The 22,163-nt window shown below is 41.0% G+C and overlaps 2 protein-coding genes across 2 annotated transcripts; one reads left to right on the top strand and one right to left on the bottom strand.

Annotated features, from left to right (window-relative positions):
• Positions 1-6,049: 6,049 nt before the first annotated feature.
• Positions 6,050-8,582, bottom strand: arl3b (ADP ribosylation factor like GTPase 3b). The gene is made up of 6 exons (XM_081392361.1): positions 8,274-8,582; positions 7,700-7,843; positions 7,494-7,610; positions 7,359-7,409; positions 7,088-7,273; positions 6,050-6,999 (listed from the first exon to the last, which is right to left on the bottom strand). Exons 1-6 carry the CDS (start codon positions 8,274-8,276, stop codon positions 6,952-6,954), a joined length of 549 nt encoding a protein of 182 aa, XP_081248487.1. The 5' UTR covers positions 8,277-8,582; the 3' UTR covers positions 6,050-6,951.
• A 499-nt stretch (positions 8,583-9,081) lies between these two features.
• On the top strand, positions 9,082-21,815 carry sfxn2 (sideroflexin 2). The gene is made up of 12 exons (XM_081393197.1): positions 9,082-9,287; positions 10,597-10,779; positions 10,865-11,035; positions 11,129-11,227; positions 11,452-11,527; positions 12,145-12,230; positions 12,333-12,393; positions 19,083-19,149; positions 19,259-19,308; positions 19,748-19,797; positions 19,897-19,944; positions 20,977-21,815. The coding sequence occupies exons 2-12, from the start codon at positions 10,622-10,624 to the stop codon at positions 21,074-21,076; spliced, it is 966 nt and encodes a 321-aa protein (XP_081249323.1). The 5' UTR covers positions 9,082-9,287; positions 10,597-10,621; the 3' UTR covers positions 21,077-21,815.
• Positions 21,816-22,163: the final 348 nt, after the last annotated feature.

Genomic DNA, 22,163 nt, shown 5'->3' with positions numbered 1-22,163 from the left:
CTCCATGAAGCATTGCAAATGACAATCAAAATATAAAACTATTCCTTAAAAGTTGTTGATTATGTCAATACATCAAAAGTTTATTGCAAATATATTATATAAAGTTTGCAACATCAAAATATTAGCTGCAGAGAACATTTGATTGGACAAAAATCTGTGCGGTGCTACATAAGTCATCAATATAGATGCTCTGACTGAACATTATAAAAGCATATATTTGGTCACAAAACTCTCATTTTGATTTTATTGCTTATTTTTTCTGTTAAGTCAAAAACAGTTCAGATCTCTGCATTCTTTCACCTTCCACCGCATCTAGCGGTTTTTGAATGAGAGAAGGCGCTCTGTGTGAACGGCTCCTATAAGGCCTCAGGGTGGGTCTATTCATGCAGCAGCTGCAAAACAGCTGCCAGATTCCCATCAAAATGAACAGTAAAAAAAAAAAAAGAACAAAAAAATGACTGTGCTAACTCCTCCCCCTCACCCCACACACTTGTGTATGGTGGCACACGGTCAGGAAAACCAGCTATCGACCCTCTTAGCCTGCACATCCAGAACAGCGTAGACTTAAAGAACATTCCATGTGTTTCCAGAATGATAACGCTGTCATTAGGTGCACATCTGAATCTGCTGAGATGATCCCGATGATCTACGGTACCGTGTACCATGTGGCAAAGCTTGACTGCACCGTGCAGGAAAAGAGATCTGTGTGGGTGTTGGGCCTTTTGTGTCTGGCTGAGGTGCATAATTATGTCTCCTTCACTGCACCCCTCTGACAGCCAGTATTTTAATGGCACTCAATAACAGAGGTGCTACATCCTGAACTGACGATTAAACCACTGCGAGTGTTTGAGTCTGTGACTGTGCTGATAAGGCCATGCAACAAATCTCTGTCCACAAATCCATATATATATATATATATATATAAATGGAATAGATATAGATATAGATATAAATAGATAGCAATGCACTGAAATGTATAGTAATTTTATACATTTAGGTGTTCAAGTATGGAGGCAATCTGTGAATGAATCCAAGTCACTTTCACTGATAATATCTCACTGAGTGTGAATAAATCTAGCATGGTCCGAATGGTTATAAATGAAGCCAAATGAGAAGACTATCCCATCAAGGAGATAAAAATCAATGTTGCCCTTTTATTTGTGCAACTTTAAAGGCACAATCAGGTCCCTCTGAGTTGCTATGGTTACATAGACTGCAGGATGTTATTGCAAGAAAGCTGGTCTGAGCCTCTAGATCTTAGATAAGGTGTGATCGACCGCTAATCCAACCCTGGACTATTGCATTTCTGTCATATGAACACAGATGCTGAGGAGAACCAACCAAGCAACCGCTATTTGAGGAATTTAGAACAGGCATGTGGTCTCGTGTGGTTTAAGTAAGGGATAATATTGTATTCTAAAACAAAACTAGACAAAACTATTCATTTGAAAAACAGTGATTTAAAAACCAGAACTAAAATTAAGTAAAAAATCAATATAATTATTGAAATGGAAATATTAAACAAAACAGAAGCAGAAGTAATAAAATAAAGTAATGATAAATATAAATACGCTCACCTAAAGGATTATTAGGAACACCTGTTCAATTTCTCATTAATGCAATTATCTAATCAACCAATCACATGGCAATTGCTTCAATGCATTTAGGGGTGTGGTCCTGGTCAAGACAATCTCCTGAACTCCAAACTGAATGTCAGAATGGGAAAGAAAGGTGATTTAAGCAATTTTGAGCGTGGCATGGTTGTTGGTGCCAGACGGGCCGGTCTGAGTATTTCACAATCTGCTCAGTTACTGGGATTTTCACGCACAACCATTTCTAGGGTTTACAAAGAATGGTGTGAAAAGGGAAAAACATCCAGTATGCGGCAGTCCTGTTGGCGAAAATGCCTTGTTGATGCTAGAGGTCAGAGGAGAATGGGCCGACTGATTCAAGCTGATAGAAGAGCAACTTTGACTGAAATAACCACTCGTTACAACCGAGGTATGCAGCAAAGCATTTGTGAAGCCACAACACGCACAACCTTGAGGCGGATGGGCTACAACAGCAGAAGACCCCACCGGGTACCACTCATCTCCACTACAAATAGGAAAAAGAGGCTACAATTTGCACGAGCTCACCAAAATTGGACAGTTGAAGACTGGAAAAATGTTGCCTGGTCTGATGAGTCTTGATTTCTGTTGAGACATTCAGATGGTAGAGTCAGAATTTGCCGTAAACAGAATGAGAACATGGATCCATCATGCCTTGTTACCACTGTGCAGGCTGGTGGTGGTGGCGTAATGGTGTGGGAGATGTTTTCTTGGCACACTTTAGGCCCCTTAGTGCCAATTGGGCATTGTTTAAATGCCACGGCCTACCTGAGCATGTACCCATCCTCTGATGGCTACTTCCAGCAGGATAATGCACCATGTCACAAAGCTCGAATCAATGAGTCAATGACAATGAGTTCACTGTACTAAAATGGCCCCCACAGTCACCAGATCTCAACCCAATAGAGCATCTTTGGGATGTGGTGGAACGGGAGCTTCGTGCTCTGGATGTGCATCCCACAAATCTCCATCAACTGCAAGATGCTATCCTATCAATTTGGGCCAACATTTCTAAAGAATGCTTTCAGCACCTTGTTGAATCAATGCCACGTAGAATTAAGGCAGTTCTGAAGTTCCTAATAATCCTTTAGGTGGGTGTAAATCATTTTTGTGTCAAATGACTTATGTAGGAAAAATCATCCCACCTACAGATGGCAATAGAGTGCTTCCTCCTGGGAAGTTCGTATTTAGGAGTTGGGAAGTCGTGTTTAAGTCAAAAATACAGCAAGGTTTTTTTTTTTTTTTACTCTATACTTCTATAAAATGAAAAACAAAGGATGAGAATCTGGTGTGTTTTACTTTTTATGTTTTTAATTAATTTAGCAAGCTTTATCGTTGCGTATTATATTGTTATATTACAATGCTGTCATATTTTGTGCAGACAATTCGCTTAATATAATCTTTATTTAAAAAGATTGAGTTAGAATAGTTTGCAAGTATGGTTATACCGGTATACATAAAATTGCAAAACTATAATAACCTTTCTGACTAAACATAAAAATTACATACCTGATCTTAAAATGCTTGCATTTCATGAACTCTTTGGCATACAGGCACAACTGTGGCCTCTTTTGAAAGACGATGCTTGGAATGGCTCCGCATTTCATTTCCGTCTCTATCTGAAGCCAGATTTAATTAAAAGGAACCAAACAGTCCAGCATAATGCTAATTATGCCCCTTTCCCTGACATTTCGCTTTACTCTCCATGATAATCCATTCTCCCAGAACTTTGTTACCCATCACGAAGATATCTGGCTGCCTCCATCAAAAACGCCCACACTTCAAGACTACCAATTTAAATCAGAGAGAAAGGGGCCTCTCAGTTCAATAAGCAGAATTCAAAAACCCACTGTCTTTCTACTCTGGCTTGTCTAAGGGCCAGATGGAAGGAAAAGCCTGTGGATAAGAATGCTGGATGAGGGCTGGGTCCTTCACACTAGGATGCAGAAGGAGGTATGGAGGCCTGTCTAATTGCCTGTCTCAAAGAGCTGGCTGGCGGAGGATTTATTCAGGCTTAATAGAGCCTGCTCGTTTCACTGTGGGCGCACGTGTCAGCTCGTGAATGTCACTCAGAGATGCCGAGTGCAGGAACCGGAGGGAGTGGTCGGGTGTGTTCTCATTCAAGCACACTATTCAGCTAGCATGGCCGCCACTTACGGCTCTCTCAGCCTAAAAAAAGTTTACGCTCAGGATTGAGCAAAGGAGAAGGGGGAGGGAAAGGGTAGTGGTACAAATGTTTCTGCTTGTCATTAGCTGCTTTTTACTCAAACATTAAAGACAAAATGAGATTCTTCTCTTTAAGGGACAGAGCCTGTTTTCTTCATTAAAGATCAAACGCACTCAGACCAACTCATTTTGATTTAATTAACTGAAATTGATTCAATTAAGATTAAGGCTTGCTTTTGGGCCATTAAAAATGTAAATGCAAAAGAAAACGTACTGACGACTGGCGGCTTTGTAATCACGGTTTGTTAAAAGTTTTTAATTAATACATTTGTTGTCAGTGGCAGCAAACAGAAATTAACATCACATTGAATAATAAGTAAAATAGAGAGAGTGTGTAGACAACAGCAACACATACACAAAACATATTTATTTTTCGGTCTCTTTATTAAGATGCAAGTAGAAAATACAGGATGTAATATGTACCCACACACACAAAAAATAGAACAAAATGGCTTCTTCAGGCAAAAGTCAGTATTTAGTGTGACCTCCCTTGACACTAAGCACATCTTGAACTGTTTTAGGGAGACTTTCCTGAAGTTATGAAGTTATCTTCTGGTAGGCTATATTACAACATGCTTCATTCAGTACTTCCCAGAGTTCTTCTTTAGATTTTAGCAGTCTTTTATTTCTTTCTCTGTCCAGGTGATCCCATACTGCCTCTATAATATTCAGGTCTAGACTCTATGGAAGCCAGTCCATGACTGTCATTGTTTTATCAGCTGTTTTTCTCTCCAAATATGATTTCACTGCATTAGCAATGTGCTTGGGATCGTTCTCATGCTGAAAAATAAAACCATTCCCAGTCATGCACTTTCCAGAACGAATGGCATGATGAATTAAAACCTGTCTGTACCAAAGCTGCAGAAATGCAGCCCCCCACCAGGAAAAAAAAAATGTTTCACTGACGACTGCAAGCACTCATTCTGACAACTCTTCTTCTCACAGATTGTCGATGATTGTAACCAAGATTGTCAAACTTGGATTCGTCTCTCCATAATACTCTTTTCCACGGATTCCAATCTTTGTGAGCTTTAGCATATCTTTAGCCTTTCCACTCTTTTAAAAAAGTGGTTTCTTGGCTGCTAGCCTTCCACTTCGGACAGTATGAAAGGGTCAACTTGGCATCCCGATGAAGCTGCCAGATGCTGAGCCAGGTCCTTGCTGGACTTCTTCCGGTCTCTCAAAGAAGAAACTCTTGAGAAACTTCTCATCAATCCTTTTTTTTGTCCTTGACATCTCCTAATTCCTCACATTTCTTTATAACAGCTTGAATACAACATTTTGAGTATGCAGTTTGTTTATGGCAATGCTGATGCCAAATTATGATTTTGTCCATCAAAATCTGTGATCTTTGGTATTTTGAATTGAATGACGTGGTTAAAAGTTGGCAAGCTTCCAATGAATTAAACTCCAACAACATGTGTTCAACTGAAGCATGTCTTGCACAAACCTTGTGTAATAGACCTCTTTCCCAGCAGTCATTTTGACATGAAATAGTTGGACAAATACAGGTGTTAACAATTACATTAATTAGGGTTCCATTCCATTTAGGTTTAAGAGAGCCGGGGTCCTGCTATTGCTCAAGTGTAAGGGGAAGTCACACTAAATACTTGATCCTTTAGCCTATAGAAGCTGTTCTTTTTTCTGATTTCCCCCGTATTATTACCTAACCACAACCTTAGCTTTCATTTTGATTTGAGTTTTGATACTGTGACATTCTCCACTGTGTTTGTGTATCCTGACATTGTTAAGCACTTTGGTCAACTGTAGTTGTTTTTAAATGTGCTATACAAATAAATTTGAACTTGAACCCTGTATTTTCTGGTTGTATTCTAACAAAGAGACTGAGAAATAATTGTGTATGGTCATTATACCATTGCTAAAACAACAAATCTAATGGTGGACTAAGACTTTTGCACAGTACTGTTTATTTACCATTGGAAGGCCAGTGAATAATAGAAAATCAGGAACTGAACTAACAAATTAATACCAGTATGGTAAACATGGTCAATAGTGCCACCTATACCACAGTTTTTTTAATTAAAATTTGCCTTTAACTGGTAATGCAATAGCACACAACAATACACCATATGGTTTTAGAATGGTATTGGATAATAAGCAATATCATGTGAGTGTAGGTGTATGTGAAGTGTGTCGTTGTGCCTGTGTCAACACCATATGTTGTGAGGGTGTGTGTCTGACAGATATCCTAATGTATAAGCATTGGTGCAGTGACTCCATTTCAAATCAAATAAAGAAAACAAATAAAACAGAAACATAATTGTATGATTACTTAAAACAATTCTCAGCCAATAAAACTTCACACTTGCACATATTTTCAGTGTTTTACTTAGTATGCTTCAGCAATTTCACACACAACATGACATTCGTAGACACTACAGAAATAATCTTGGTGTGATGATCACAAACTTCCTCTTGTACTCGTCAGTGTATAGATTACAGCTGTACAGGCCACTTACAGTATAGAGCTCTAAGAAATCATTAAATGCTGGATTTGTACAATTCAACAGTATATATATGCAGAAAATAATTTGCTATGTGGAACATTATTTACATTTAATTATCAAAAATGTATTTCATATCCTGCCGATGGTCCCCTATTCTTCTGTAAATACTGATGTTTCTAAATTTGCGTACCGTAAATTCATTCGTATCTCTGTTACTCTCAGGAGAAATGACCTTAGAATAACTACCAAGAATGATGAAGGCTGCCACTTCTACAAATGTCTCATTAACAAATTCCACTAAATAACTATAACGTTTATTATAAAAACACAAGTCGTTCATCTCAAGAAACGAAGGCAGAATGAATTAAGATTTGAAATGTACTAAAGAAACCTCAAATGAATCATGGTTGACTATAATGTGAAATCACATGGATGTACATTCTTAATTTTGAGTTTAAAAGAAAGGATACTATTATCTTGAACTCATTGTATGAATACAGGACCATAGCAGACCCATTAGGAGAGGCAAAAAGTGAGTTTAAATAGTTTTGAAGGGGTGCCTTCATTTTCTGTACCTACTGACAGTTTTTTAAACTCATGAACTTTTATATATCCTCTGGACGTTCAGGGTGAAAGCCACAGTATCTCTATTTCCTCTTAGCGTTCACACTCTTGCAGACCCAGTTCATGCCATCCTGAAACACAACATTTGAGTCATTTACTCAAAATTTTAAAAATGGACAAAATGTCTAATTTTGCTGTCAATATGTGTACTAAAGTGACCTGGACTCCTTCTCCGGTGAGGGCAGAACACGACTGGATCTGCCACACTCGGTCTCGGATAGTGTGCAAATTCAAACCCTCGGCTATCTCGGACGCAGGAGCTGCTGTGAGCAGGTCTTGCTTATTTGCAAACACCAGGACTGGGACACCGCTCAGCTTTTCTTCATCAAGTAATTCAGCCAACTCCTGCATGCAGATCAATTCACTTATTTAAACACTGAGAGCAGAAATAGTTTGGAATAGCAAATCAATCATAACAACAAAGCATCACCTGTCCCGTTTCCTCAAATCTTTTGCGATCTGCACTATCAATGACATAAATCTGAAATCAAAAAGATCCAATTAAACAAGTGTTTGGAATTACAGTGGATTGTGGGATGACTGTTAATCGGACGGATGATCTCACCAGTACATCTGTGTTCTCAAAGTAGTTCCTCCAGTAGGGCCTGATCTTTCGTTGACCACCAATATCCCACACATTTAATTTGAATCCTTGCGATTGGACGCTCTTGATATTGAAACCCTAGAACAAAAAAAGAAACATAAGCGATCCAGTCATTTGCTTTGCATATGCATTAAATCTAATTGGCTTTCTTCTGAGATGTGTGTCACCTGTGTTGGCGTAATATGAGTGATGTCTTCAGATGCCAACTGTTTCAGTAAGGTGGTCTTGCCACCGTTGTCCAACCCTAGAAGCAATATCCGCACCTCCTGGTCGGGGGTACTTTTCAATTTCCGTAAAATTGATAACAAACCCTAAAAATCAAGTAAATAGCGCAGATTATACAATGCTATGAGTTTATGCAATGCTTGCATCATGACGTCATACGCACGAGCATCAACAAACTAACAGGTTTCAAGAGACTCAATTATTACTAACGGAGTGTAGAGAATACATTTTGATGTAGTTTCCCCCGAAAATAGGCATAAAAAGAGACATAACATTTGCTTAAGCGATTCTCGAACAGTCGTGACACTTAAACAGTCCTGCAAGCTAATCTCATCCACGACCGAGAACCGCTGCTCATCTTTAATGTCACTCGATTTACACAGAAAACCCACAATTCTCCTCGGACAACACGGCTAACATGACTGGATTTCACAATGTGACGGGGTGTATAATGTTGAATCTCAAACAAAAACGTCTACAGGTAATAATTCGTTTATTGTAAGCGCTTTAACTCACCATCTTGTGATTCTGCCTCCCTGAGACGCCGCGGAGGGTTACTAGGGGGAAGAGAGGGTGACGTAGTACGCAATACCTACGTGCATTTTCAAAGGAGCAATTTGACGTAGTTCACGGTAAAAACATTTTAGTTTTGATAACTGTTTTAAAACTATGATTTAAACTAACAAAGTATACATTTTAATGTTAATTAATAACGTTATAAATTATATATTTTGATACATAAATAAAAACATATATTTTAAAACCTACTAACTCAGTGACCAAATCCATATGAGATGGTTTATGTACATACAGATTAATTAATGTGATGTACTGTATTAATGATGTATAGAAATATACACGACGAGTTTTGATTCAATCAATCAAAATTGAATCAATTCAATTTTGAATCAATCAACTGAACCTGCTCTGAACGATTTGTTCACGAATCTGATCCGATTCCTTAAATAATTTATTTCGAAAAAGCAAGCATTTACAAATTTTACAATTTCTATAGTATTTTATTTCTACATAACGTAAATATAAATATATAGAAAAATATAAAAGCACGCTATTCATATCAGCTAACGACTCACTCTGAACCGAGAGAGTCGTCTCTTTCGGACAGTCCGATTTGTAATAAGCATTTGGAGTGAACTGTGGTTCTAAATTCTTTTAGCTTTTTTCGTCTGCAAATAGAACTGTAAATTTAAAAAAATATATATATAAATAATAAAATAAAACTAAATAGTAGAAAGTATAATACAAGTAATTTGTGCACACACGTTAGAAATGCTTTACTGGAAACATTTTAGACTTAGAGCATGAACAGCTACTGTTCGATTCGCGGAAATGAGCCAGACTTCCTCCTATCTCTCGTGTAAGGGGAGGGAGATTCTTCTCTTCAGGGATTGGACGATGGAATGCCACGTGCTCGTCTACTGTTGCAAGCCCACATCATCACTTCATTGTTTTTTACTACTGCTGCAGCGCCACGAGATATAAACAAGAGTATCAAGTCGCTAAATAAAGGTATTTTAATGTGGCATGTTTGATATTTATGGTTTTGTCTGATTTGTTTTGGCAGCGCATATCCGGGTGCTTGTGTATAGAGAACATGAACTGATGCAAGCTGCTAGACAACTTACAGCCTTTCTACTTTGCATGATTCTTATGTCATTTTAACGCAGGGCTGGTTTTATGAAAATTAAAGCTTCTTAATGTTTGATAATTATTTATGTTTTAAAAGCGCACGCATACTTTGTTATGCCACTTTAGAAATGACATGGCGGGGTCTGTTTTCCTTTAAGCTTGTTGGTAACAGCCTAGTTTGTATAGTTAGCTGTGCATAGTTGTATTAGTTTGGTGATATTTTATTTTAATTAGAGTGTATGTTTTAAACATCTTTCTGTTAAAATACCAGTAAATCAGGTTAAACCAGTAAGGAAACAAATTACTTGAATGAAAATTGTCTTGACATGTTTGGACCTATTGAAAATCAGTCTTTGCCTGCTTGTTTTGTGTGTTGCCTTTTGTGCACTTGTGCTTTCAATTCACTGCTGTAAATAGTGATGTTACAAATGTCAAATCTGGTCCACCATCTCCTGCTTTGCTCATGCATTGCTTTACATTTGATAATACATACATTACAATCTGCATGTTACTTGTTTAATGCAAAGTACACTTGATGTTGCAGTGTAAGGATATTTAAACAGTTTTTTAAACAGCCATATTGTTTGTGAAAAGTTACTTTTTATGTAAAAGTTTCATTTTGAACTAAAATGATGATAAGTTGGTCAGACACTCAGGAGTCCAGCTTTTGATTTTACTAGTCAAGACATTTCCCAAAAGCATTATAAGCCTAAGTTGATCGTAGAGACCATTGATGGTAATTGATTTTTGATCAACTTAGGCTTACGATGCTTTTGGGAAACGCAGCCCTGGTCTGTTTTGCCGGATATCCATACTTCTGTTTGTATAGCTGGCCTCACCGTGAGAGCTTTGATTTTTGGCTTTTCTCATAGCATTTGGAGATAGCTTGCTTTGTTAGATGAGAAACCAGTTAGAAACAAAATAATATATCACAATGGGGAGATAAAATGAGACCAAATTTTTTAGGTCACCCAATAATATAATTTCACCTTTTGTGAATACAAAAAAATTGCATTTGATTTGTGCTAAACACACTTTCAGACAACTTTAGTCTGATCACATGACTTTAGTCACATGATTTTCGTTCTATGGACCTTAGTTTGATCTGTTCTCTGTGGACTGGAACTGGAAACCATTGATGTATTGAATATTTGTTTTTTCATGCTTTGTTTTTTTTGTTTTTACCCAGGCTCTTTGGAAGGAGAGAGACAACCATGGAAGCTATGAAGGGCTTTGATATCGACGCCCCACGCTGGGATCAATCCACGTTCATGGGCCGTCTCAAACACTTTTTCAACATCACTGACTGGCGCACAGTAGTGCTACCTGACTCCAGACTAGATGAAGCCAAAGTGTTAGTGGAGAGCTGCAGGTGAAGAAACAGACTGATCTGATGAAGGTTATCTTTATGCTTTTCTTCCTGTTTCTTACTTTCTGTCCCTTCCTCTTTCTCTCAGAGCTGGCTCTATTCCTCCAGGCACAAGCGAGGAGCAGCTACACTATGCCAAAAAGCTGTATGACTCGGCATTTCACCCCGACACGGGTGACAGGATGAACTTGATTGGGAGAATGTCATTTCAGGTGCCTGGAGGTATGGCCATCACAGGGTTCATGCTTCAGTTTTACAGGTCAGCATTTAAAATGTTTTTGTTTGTATTATAATTAAATCTAATATTTATTTTATTATAAAGATTAACCAATCATTTTGTATGGTCATGTAGGACAGTTCCTGCTGTAGTGTTCTGGCAGTGGGTTAACCAGTCTTTCAACGCTCTGGTCAACTACACCAATCGCAATGCTGCCTCTCCCATCACACCAAAGTAAGTTAAGTTCCTTTGACTTGTTTCTTTCCATGAACTTTGCTCTCTTATAAGAAGAATTGGGTCATATGGTAGGTATGCAAAGTGTATACCACTTAAAATGTGACTGTCCCATGATATCTAGCGATTTATTAACAGATGTCTGGAAAGGAGCTTCAAATAACAGATAAGCTTCAGTAACAGAAATGGGTTTTGGTTGTGTTGTGTGTATCTTCTTTGCCCAGGCAGATTGGAGTAGCTTATGTGACGGCAACAAGCACAGCGCTGGCCACTGCAGTGGGGCTGAACCTCTACACAAAGGTATTACCCAACCTTAAATTAACACTTAAGGGAAGCATCATGTGACACTGAAGACTGGAGTAATGGCTGCTGAAAAATCAGCTTTTCATCACAGGAATAAATTACATTTTAAAATATATTAAAAAGAAACCAGTTGTAACTGTAAATTGTAATTGTATTTCACAAAATTGGAGATGGTCCTCACTGCAGAGCATAAAATCCGGGGGGAGGAGTCGGATAAAATCCAACTCCTCCCACCTTACATACCTAAACCTACCAATCTCCACCCCCTGATCCCTAAACCCACCCCTAAACCTACCCATCTCCACCCCTAAACCTACCAATCTCCACCCCCAGATCCCTAAACCCACCCCTAAACCTACCCATCTCCACCCCTAAACCTACCAATCTCCACCCCTTATATAAGATACGACTCCTCCCCTCGGATCTTGTGTACTGCATTGAGGTGCTACTGGAAAATTGTGATAATTTTGTATATTAAATACCAAATGAAAGTAAAAAGAATTAAAAGTTTTCCATGATCAGTATTTTCTCTCTTATCAGTTTTTACAGTCTTATCTGCAGTGGTAATACATCATCCATTTCTAATTCAGCATCTTTAACCTTTATCTCCTCAGAAAGCTCCTCCACTGGTGGCCCGCTGGGTGCCGTTCGCTGCCGTGGCCGCTGCTAACTGTGTGAACATTCCAATGATGAGACAACAGTGAGACCCTCTTTTTTAATTTCTAGTAGTTTTGATGGGTCTTACTCAGTAGGTTCACATGTCTAGATATTAGTATATTCAGGTTTATTCTTTCCTATATAGGGAGATTTTGAACGGCATTGCTGTGACCGATGAAGATGGAAATAAACTGGGCCACTCAAGGGTGAGGGACAATTATTGGTTGTATGAGGGTGATGCAACCAGCAGCTATCACTCTGCAGCTCTCGCCTGGTCGCCCACTGAAGCGAAGCAGGGTTGAACTTGAGCCTGGTCAGTACCTGGATGAGAGACCTCCAGGGAAATTAGGTTTCTGCTGGAAGAGGTGTTAGTGAGGCCACCAGGGGGTGCTCATCCTGTGGTCTATGTGGGTCCTAATGCCCCAGTATAGTGATGGGGACCATATATATATATATATATATATATATATATATATATATATATATATACAGACCCTTTCCAAAAAATTAGAATATCATGGAAAAGTTTATTTATTTCCATAATTCCATTCAAAACGTTAAACTTCCATAGATTATAGATTCAGGGCCCACAACTTAAATGATTTCAAGTATTTAGTTGTTTATTTGTACATAATTTGGCCTTCCAGCTCATAAAACCCATGAAAACAGGATTTCAAAAAATTTGAATATTACATGAAATCACACAGTAATTACACAGTAATACCATGGTCATTGAACCAGGTTTTGGTTCTTTTGGCAGTGTGGCAAATCCTGCTGGAAAATGAAGGAAGCATGAAGTGTTCTGAAAATGTCCTGGTAGACGGCTGCGTTGACTCTGGATTTAATAAAGCACAGTGGACCAAGGTCCTCTTTTCTGATGAGAGCAAATTTTGCATCTCATTTGGAAACCAAGGTCCCAGAGTCTAGAGGAAGAATGGAGAGGCACACAATCCAAGATGCTTGAAGTCCAGTGTGAAGTTTCCACAGTCTGTGTTGGTTTGGGGAGCCATGTCATCGGCTGGTGTTGGTCCACTGTGCTGTCCACTCAACGCAGCCGTCTACCAGGACATTTTCAGACCACTTCATGCTTCCTTCAGCAGACAACCTTTATGGAGATGCTGACTTCATTTTCCAGCAGGATTTGCACCTGCCCACACTGCCGAAAGAACCAAAACCTGGTTCAATGACCATGGTATTACTGTGCAATTACTGTGTGATTTCATGTAATATTCAAATTTTTTGAAATCCTGTTTTCGTGGGTTTTATGAGCTGGAAGCCCAAATAATGTACAAATAAACAACTAAATACTTGAAATCGTTTAAGATATGGGCCCTGAATCTCTAATCTATGGACGTTTAACGTTTTGAATGGAATTATGGAAATAAATAAACTTTGACATGATATTCACATTTTTTGGAAAGGGTCTGTATATATACCATAGTAAAACCCTGTAATATTGAGTTAATACATATAAAAACACAAACCAACGCATTCTCACCTGTGAAAGGTTATCCCATATCTTCAGAAATTTAAATGTCGGTGGTTTCACAACCAGAAGCTGCGCAATGTTGTGGCATTATTGATTGTCACTTTGAGTGACGACACGCTGACCGTTCCAAGATGGTGGACGCGCCGACTACATATCTATGATGGGGACAGTATACTGTCAAAAAACACCGTCCTTCGGATGAGACGTTAAACTGAGGTTAAACTGATGCTGGTGTGTTGTGGGCACCACAATTAAAATTTTAATCTAGCTACAAATCTCACAACTGCACTAACCAAAGTTCAAAACTGGTTAAGTCAAACTTGTCTCATTCTTAACACCAAAAAAACCCTGTGAAACCAAATACTGTAAAATTTGACAATTAGACGTCCACCAAACAACCACCAACAAGAAGCAGATCTTCTGTGTTTTTTGGGAGGAGAGGAATTGGAGTTGGTAACTCAGTTCAAGTACCTTGGGGTTATGCTGGATTCAAACCTCACTTTCAAAAAACAAATAAAAGGTAACCAACGCTATAACATTTAATTTACAAAATTACAAACAAATCAGGCCCTTCATTACAACAGAGGCTGCTAAATCCTATCTTCATTGTATGATTCTTTCTCACATCGAATACTGCTTCACAATCTGGTCGTTTGCTGGTGTCACTACACTAAAACCCATTGATCAACTCTACAGAAAAAACAGTTAAGGTATTTGATATGTGTCACGGCTGAATGAACGAGAGACGAGGATTCAAATGCAGAGGAGATTTATTCCACACAAACAGATAGGATACAAACTCAAGACACAACTAGCCAGCGGGAAGGAACATCAGGAACAGGTAACTCAGACAACGAACCAGCCCAGGACTACAAACACAAGGAAGCTAAATAGGGGAACAAACAAAAGAGGGTAATGAGACTAACAGGTGGGATAAATTAACCAATAATCAAATAACAAGCTGGGAGGGGCTAGACAATAGACACGAGCACATGGCCCAACATAACAAACACCCATGTGCAGCACAAGACAGGACAGGCATGTGACATTACCCCCTCCCTACGGAGCGGCTACCAGACGCTCCATAAGACCAGGGCGGGACGGGAGGGACAGACCAGGGCGGGACGGGAGGGACAGACCAGGGCGGGACGGGAGGGACAGACCAGGGCGGGACGGGAGGGACAGACCAGGGCGGGACAGGGGAAAAAAAATGTCTGGGACACCAGAGTGGTCCACAGGGTTCAGGAGGCCAGGACGGGGCAGGCTGTGCAAACGGCCAGGGTGGAGACTTTCCTTCGGGCGGCCAGGGCGGAGACTTTCCCTCGGGCGGCCAGGGCGGAGACTTTCCCTCGGGCGGCCAGGGCGGAGACTTTCCCTCGGGCGGCCAGGGCGGAGACGGCAGTTCATCGGGCGGCCAGGGCGGAGGCGGCAGTTCATCGGGCGGCCAGGACGGAGACTTTCCCTCGGGCGGCCAGGGCGGAGACGGCAGTTCATCGGGCGGCCAGGGCGGAGACTTTCCCTCAGGCGGCCAGGGCGGAGACTTTCCCTCGGGCGGCCAGGGCGGAGACGGCAGTTCATCGGGCGGCCACGGCGGAGACGAACCCTCGGGAGACCAGGAAGTAGACGACCCTTCAAGCGACCATGGCACAGGAACCGACCCCAACTCAGGAACAGGAACCGACACCGGCTCAGGAACTGGCACCGACACCACCAGCTCAGGAACTGGCACCACTGGAACTGGCCCTGGAACTGGCACCACCGGCTCAGGAACTGGCACCGACACCCCCGGCTCAGGAACTGGCACCGACACCACCGGCTCAGGAACTGGAACCACCGGAACTGACAGTGGAACTGGCACCACCGAAACTGGCACTGGAACTGGCACCAACGGCTCAGGGACTGGAACTGGAACTGGTACCACCGGCTCAGGCACTGTAACTGGCACCACTGGAACTGGCACTGGCACCACCGGCTCAGGCACTGGAACTGGCACTGGAACTGGTACCACCGGCTCAGGCACTGGAACTGGCACCACTGGAACTGGCACTGGAACTGGTACCACCGGCTCAGGCACTGGAACTGGAACCACCGGCTCAGGCACTGGAACTGGCACCACTGGAACTGGCACCACCGGCTCGGGCACTGGAACTGGCCCCTCTGGCTCGGGCACTGGAACTGGCACCACCGGCTCGGGAACTGGCACCACCGGCTCAGGAACAGACACCACCGGCCCAGGAACAGACACCACCGGTCCAAGTGTGTGCGTAGCCCACACACACCACATGGCTGTGGCCATAATGGCTAGTGTCGCGGTCACTAAGGGCTCAGGAACAGACACCTCCGGTTCAGGAACAGGCACCACCGGCACAGAAACAGACACAAGCACAGACACTGGCTCCGGCTCAGGAACAGACACTGGCTCCGGCTCAGGAACAGACACTGGCTCCGGCTCAGGAACAGACACTGGCTCCGGCTCAGGAACAGACACTGGCTCCGGCTCAGGAACAGACACTGGCTCCGGCTCAGGAACAGACACTGGCTCCGGCTCAGGAACAGACACTGGCTCCGGCTCAGGAACAGACACTGGCTCCGGCTCAGGAACAGACACTGGCTCCGGCTCAGGAACAGACACTGGCTCCGGCTCAGGAACAGACACTGGCTCCGGCTCAGGAACAGACACTGGAGGTTTGAAGGGCGTCTCCAGGATCCGAGCTAAACGCTCTAAATAGCCGATCAGTGCCCCCCCGGCCATGAGAATGGGCATCTCCCGATCTATCTCCGACTGGGCAGACGTGGCTTGAACCATCTCTGGCTGGGCAGATGTGACCTGAACGGTCTCTGGCTGGGCAGACGGGACGTGAACAGTCTCTGGCTCGGCAGACGTGACGTGAGCAGTCTCTGACTGGGCAGACTGGACGTGAACAGGCTCGGCGGCGGCCATCTTGTCCGAAGACACAGGCTCGGCAGGCGTGACGTGAACACTCTCGGTGGCGGCCATCTTGTCAGGGGACACAGGCTCGGCAGACGTGACGTGAACACTCGCGGCGGCGGCCATCTTGTCCGAAGACACAGGCTCGGCAGGCGTGACGTGAACAGGCTCGGCGGCGGCCATCTTGTCCGAAGACACAGGCTCGGCAGGCGTGACGTGAACAGTCTCTGTTGCGGCCATCTTGTCTGAAGACACAGGCCCGGCAGACGTGACGTGAACAGGCTCGGCGGCGGCCATCTTGTCCGAAGACACAGGCTCGGCAGGCGTGACGTGAACAGGCTCGGTGGCGGCCACCTTGTCCGAAGACACAGGCTCGACAGGCACCACCGGAACTGGGACCACCGGAACTGGGACCACCGGAACTGGGACCACCGGAACAGTTACGGAGGGAGCCTTTCTCCTCCTCCTATGTTTCGGGACCACCGGAACTGGGATCACCGGAACTGGGACCACCGGAACTGGGACCACCGGAACTGGGACCACCGGAACTGGGACCACTGGATTCGGGACCACCGGAACAGTTACAGAAGGAGTCTTTTCCCTCCTCCTGTGTTTCGGGACCACCGGAACTGGGACCACCGAAACTGGGACCACCGGAGTTGGGACCACCGGAACAGGCATGGAGGAAGTCTTTCTCCTCCTCCTCCGTCTCGGGATCAGTGGTGAAGGCTCTCCTTTCCGCTGATCGTCATCGGCCATGGTCCTCTCCTCCTCCCAAGTCCTTTGACCGCATCTGGCGAAGTACTCAAATAAGGAGATTGAAGATCCCTTCTCCTCTCCCTGAGGAAAAACCTCACTCCGCTGAATCCACATATTGGCTGGTTCGTTCTGTCACGGCTGAATGAACGAGAGACGAGGATTCAAATGCAGAGGAGATTTATTCCACACAAACAGATAGGATACAAACTCAAGACACAACTAGCCAGCGGGAAGGAACATCAGGAACAGGTAACTCAGACAACGAACCAGCCCAGGACTACAAACACAAGGAAGCTAAATAGGGGAACAAACAAAGGAGGGTAATGAGACTAACAGGTGGGATAAATTAACCAATAATCAAATAACAAGCTGGGAGGGGCTAGACAATAGACACGAGCACATGGCCCAACATAACAAACACCCATGTGCAGCACAAGACAGGACAGGCATGTGACAATATGAAACCACAGTTGTTTCACCTTTGTTCAATTTTAGAGAAGTATCAACTCCTAAGTTTTGAAAATCTCAAAGTATTTAAAAGTAGCTGTCTTAGATCAATGAATGGAATGGCCCCACCGCCCTTGGAGGATTTTATCAAAAATAGAAACAGCGAGACTAGTACTAGGTCAACTACTTGGGGGGGATTGTGAAGTACACTTTAGAAAGTCTACTTTTGCACAAAACGGCCTCTCTATTAAAGGCTGCACAAGTTGGAACGCTCTGCCAACGGTAATTAGAGGTAGCCCCACTTTTGTTTCGTTTAAGAAACATCTTAAAAGATGGCTGACTAACAATCAAAACTCTGAACATTAGGTAAGAACAATGCATAGGCACTTTAAAATAGGCACATTTATAATAAGCACTTTAGGATGTCTATGCACAGGCACTTTAAAATACGCACTTTAAACAATTATTATAACAAGCACTTTATTTAAGCATAGGCAGTAGGCACTTTTAACTCTTTTTAGCTCTATACGTCTGTTTGGTATTGTTTTTTTCCTTTTCTTTTCTTTTACATGTCTGGGACTACGGATGGAAATTAGCATTGTGCTAAATCCGGCGTATTTACGTCAATTTATATTGTACGTTCATCAATATGCATTGTAAATTATATCCAAATAAATTAATAAATAAAAATAAACATGGCTTCCGTCGCATTATCCAGGTGATGCTTCACATTAGTGGTGATTGAGGAGATTCCCCCCTTCCATATGTAAAGCGCTTTGAGTGCTGAGAAAAGCACTTTATAAATGTAACAGATTATTATCATTATCATGAACTAACATCCCATGATGAAAGTAGTTACATTTCTGCTCTTAACATTCCCCTTGCAGAATCTGTAAGATGTTTATCATTTCTACAAAATGATATATCATAAAACATTTTATTCTTTATTTAGTACTGCTCTGAAGCTGCATATATTCCAGATTAAATTGAATTGAAAATTAATAACAGAAATTACACAAATGCCCGTTTAAATGCCTACATAGTTTTTACATAATGTCCTTAATACTTTATTATTATAATCATTTATAGCCACTGCATCATACATGCCTGAGTATGTAAACTTATGAGCTGAACCATCTGTTTAAACAGATTTCAATGTGTTTAGTGATTATAATAATCAGTTTAATGATCAGATGTCTTTCTACACTTTAAGCATTTCTCTGTTCTTAAGTTGCTGAATAAATACTGTATACTGTCTGTGTTTGTCATAGAAAGCAGCTGTCAAGGGCATCACACAGGTGGTCATCTCTCGAGTTACCATGGCAGCGCCAGGCATGAGTAAGTGCAGAGAGTGTGGCCAGCGTTATCAGATCTCAGTGCTAAAATAAACCAGCCCTCACCCAGCGGTCAATGTTGAATCCTGAGCCGTTTTCTTTGTTCTTTCCAGTCATACTCCCCATTATTATGCAGAGGCTGGAAAAATACAGATTCATGCAGGTGAGTGTTAAGGTCCAAGGAGCACGCAATGGAATAAAGAGGCAATGAAATAGCCAGTTTATGATCTGCAGGTGTTTCTGTTATAAATTCACTCTCTCTCAGCCCTCAACGACTGTTGAGTTGGTCTCATATAACTGTCAGTTATCATCAATGCATACAGGTCAATAATTGTTACAAATATTGCTGTTGATCCAGAGAATTTAATGACACTTCTAACTATTTGAATGAACATTAGCTAATGATTTAATGTGCAATGTGTAGCGTAATAATGTTTTCAAATAAAATTATTATAAAGTGATACAAAGACAGTCTTATTTGTTATCATTCATTATTTTATATTGGGATTCCTGGGTCTGTAAAGGCTAGAAACGCCTAGCTATAGATTAATGCTTTTTATATAACATCTTTGCATTTGTTCGTTTCTTTAAATCTGTTGCAGAAAATCACATTTCTTCATGGGCCACTGCAAGTCATGATGGTTGGCGTATTGTAAGTGATCACATTTCTTATTATGAAAATAGCAACGATTGATATGGTAAATATATGAGCAGCAGAAGAAATGACAACATGCCTTACTCTGCTTCACAGTCTGGTCTTCATGGTGCCTGCAGCGTGTTCACTGTTTCCTCAGAGATGGTAAAGTTTGCATATAAAGCATCTTTTTTAGAGGGATAGTATCTCTTTAAAGTAGCGCCTCAAATATACACTACCGTTCAAAAGTTTGGGGTCGGTAAGTTTAAAAGGCTGCATTTATTCGATCAGAATTCAGTATAAACGGTGATATTGTGAAATATTATTTCAGTCTTAAAGAACATTTTTTTTATTTTAATAGATTTTTAGATGTATTTTATTCTTGTAATGGAAAAGCTGAATTGTCAGCATCACTCTTCCAGTCTTCAGTGTCACATGATCCTTCAGAAATCATTGTAATATGCTGATTTGGTGCTCAAGAAACATTCCTTCTTATTATCAATCAATTGTTTTATAAAGTTCAAAATATCAGCATTTATTTAAAATAGAAATCTTTTGTTGAAAGACATAATTTACTGTCACTTTAAATCATTTTAATGAATCCTTGCTGAATGAAAGTATTATGCTTGGTTTTCACAGACAAGGCTTAAGCCTAGTCCCAGACTAAAATGCATAAAAAAATGCATTTGAGCTGTCTTATATTTAAGGAACTTGCATAATACTTAATACATAATACTGAAAACCGGGCATAATACTTTCATTCAGCAAGGATGCATTAAAATTATTTAAAGTGACAGTAAATGATGTCTTTCAACAAAAGATTTCTATTTTAAATAAATGCTGCCATTGTTTTGTCACAAGATGCACATTTTAAAAAAGCTACTTAAATGTCCTAATTTAACTAAGGCCTACTCCTGGCTTAACCTATCCCTGTCTGTGAAACCAGGCCTTAATGTCTTACTGACCCCAAACCTTTGTAATTTTTTTTAATGCATATACTCACCACTTTCCAAGGCAGTTTGAATTGCCATAAGTGACTAGAGCAGACAATTTTGGAGCTTCACAGATTCATTATGGCATGAAGCTTATTCACACAACTTTTTTTTCCCATTAATCCATTATCTTTCTCAAAAAAGCTCCTTTCATATGTCTCTGAGCCATATCAGACTAATCAGTCATTTGCACATTGATTTGCAGTTCTATGGCTGTTACCAAGCTGGAACCTGAGCTCAGAGACTCCATCATTTCTCAATACGGGGACCGTGTCAGTTACATCTACTTCAACAAGGGCCTGTGAGTGCCAGCCAATCACACTGTCCTATCCAGACTGGATACATGAGCCATCGCTCAATCAGAAGCTCTTTTCCTTTTTTTCCTAAAGAAGTTGCTAAAAAGAAGCTTTTTGAATTGAGGCTTTGTTTCATGACACATAAAGAAAGTAATGCACTAAAGCATAATTCATGGACAGTTTTTGAACATTTGGCCCTGATTGCTGCAAAGAATCTGTTAGATTTGTATAGATGAGAGTTTATGGACATTGGATAAACCTGATCCAGTCGCCCTATCATCTGTTCCTGTTGTATATGACCTGAATAATTGGGAACAGACTGTAATAGCTGAGAACTCTGTTTCCCTCTGATGGCAAATTCCATCATTTACCACAAACATCTCTCAGGAATTTTTCATTTTTTTATTTAAAGTTTAATGCTTTAACACCCTCTAAAGCCAACAGTGAAGTTATTTTATCAGGGTTTTCTTAAACTGTCAGACATTCAGGAATATACAGTCAGATCATAAACATTTATGTTTAAAATACCAGTTATGAGCATAAAGTGGGGGAAAGAAGAGTCTATTAAACATCAGTTTTAAAGAGCATTTCACAGTTAGTGTGCCTTTAATTTGGAAGAAAAAAAAATCCTGCCCTCACTGTGAACTATCTGAGTTATGTACTTGTTTTCATCATTATAAGATGATAAAATAAACAGACAGCTGTCGAAATAAACCCCCGGTCTGTGATAACTCATGGGTGTTGAACCAAAGTGGACCTTGTGTTTATTTTATCTAGGACTTTGCGCTCACTATTCATTCCTGCCACATGAGGGCAGTATCTGATCATTAAAGTTTTGTGAAGGTACATATGCAGCACTTGACAAATGTTCACCCTGATGGGCAAAAACATACTATACTGGCCAAGTTTCCACATTTCCACAACATCACTTAACAAAACAACTGTTGTATCTTTGTTGTTGTGTATGTATATGTATGTATTTTCCCTGCATATATATATATATATATATATATATATATATATATATATATATATATATATATATATATATAAATAAAATCAATTATGAATTTTTCAATTACTTTATGATGAAATA

This window comes from Scardinius erythrophthalmus (assembly GCF_964197995.2).
Source record: "Scardinius erythrophthalmus genome assembly, chromosome: 18".
Lineage (NCBI taxonomy): Eukaryota > Metazoa > Chordata > Actinopteri > Cypriniformes > Leuciscidae > Scardinius > Scardinius erythrophthalmus.
This window is presented reverse-complemented; position numbering and strand designations above follow the sequence as displayed.

Coding starts and splice junctions, on each gene's coding strand:
- arl3b (XM_081392361.1), bottom strand. Junction 7,274..7,358: donor GATTTGAGGAAACGGGACAG/GTGATGCTTTGT, acceptor ATCTGCATGCAG/GAGTTGGCTGAATTACTTGA. Junction 7,000..7,087: donor TCACCGGAGAAGGAGTCCAG/GTCACTTTAGTA, acceptor GTTGTGTTTCAG/GATGGCATGAACTGGGTCTG.
- sfxn2 (XM_081393197.1), top strand. CDS start 10,622: ATGGAAGCTATGAAGGGCTTTGATATCGACGCCCCACGCTGGGATCAA. Junction 12,231..12,332: donor ATTCCAATGATGAGACAACA/GTGAGACCCTCT, acceptor TTTCCTATATAG/GGAGATTTTGAACGGCATTG. Junction 19,798..19,896: donor GTCATGATGGTTGGCGTATT/GTAAGTGATCAC, acceptor TCTGCTTCACAG/TCTGGTCTTCATGGTGCCTG.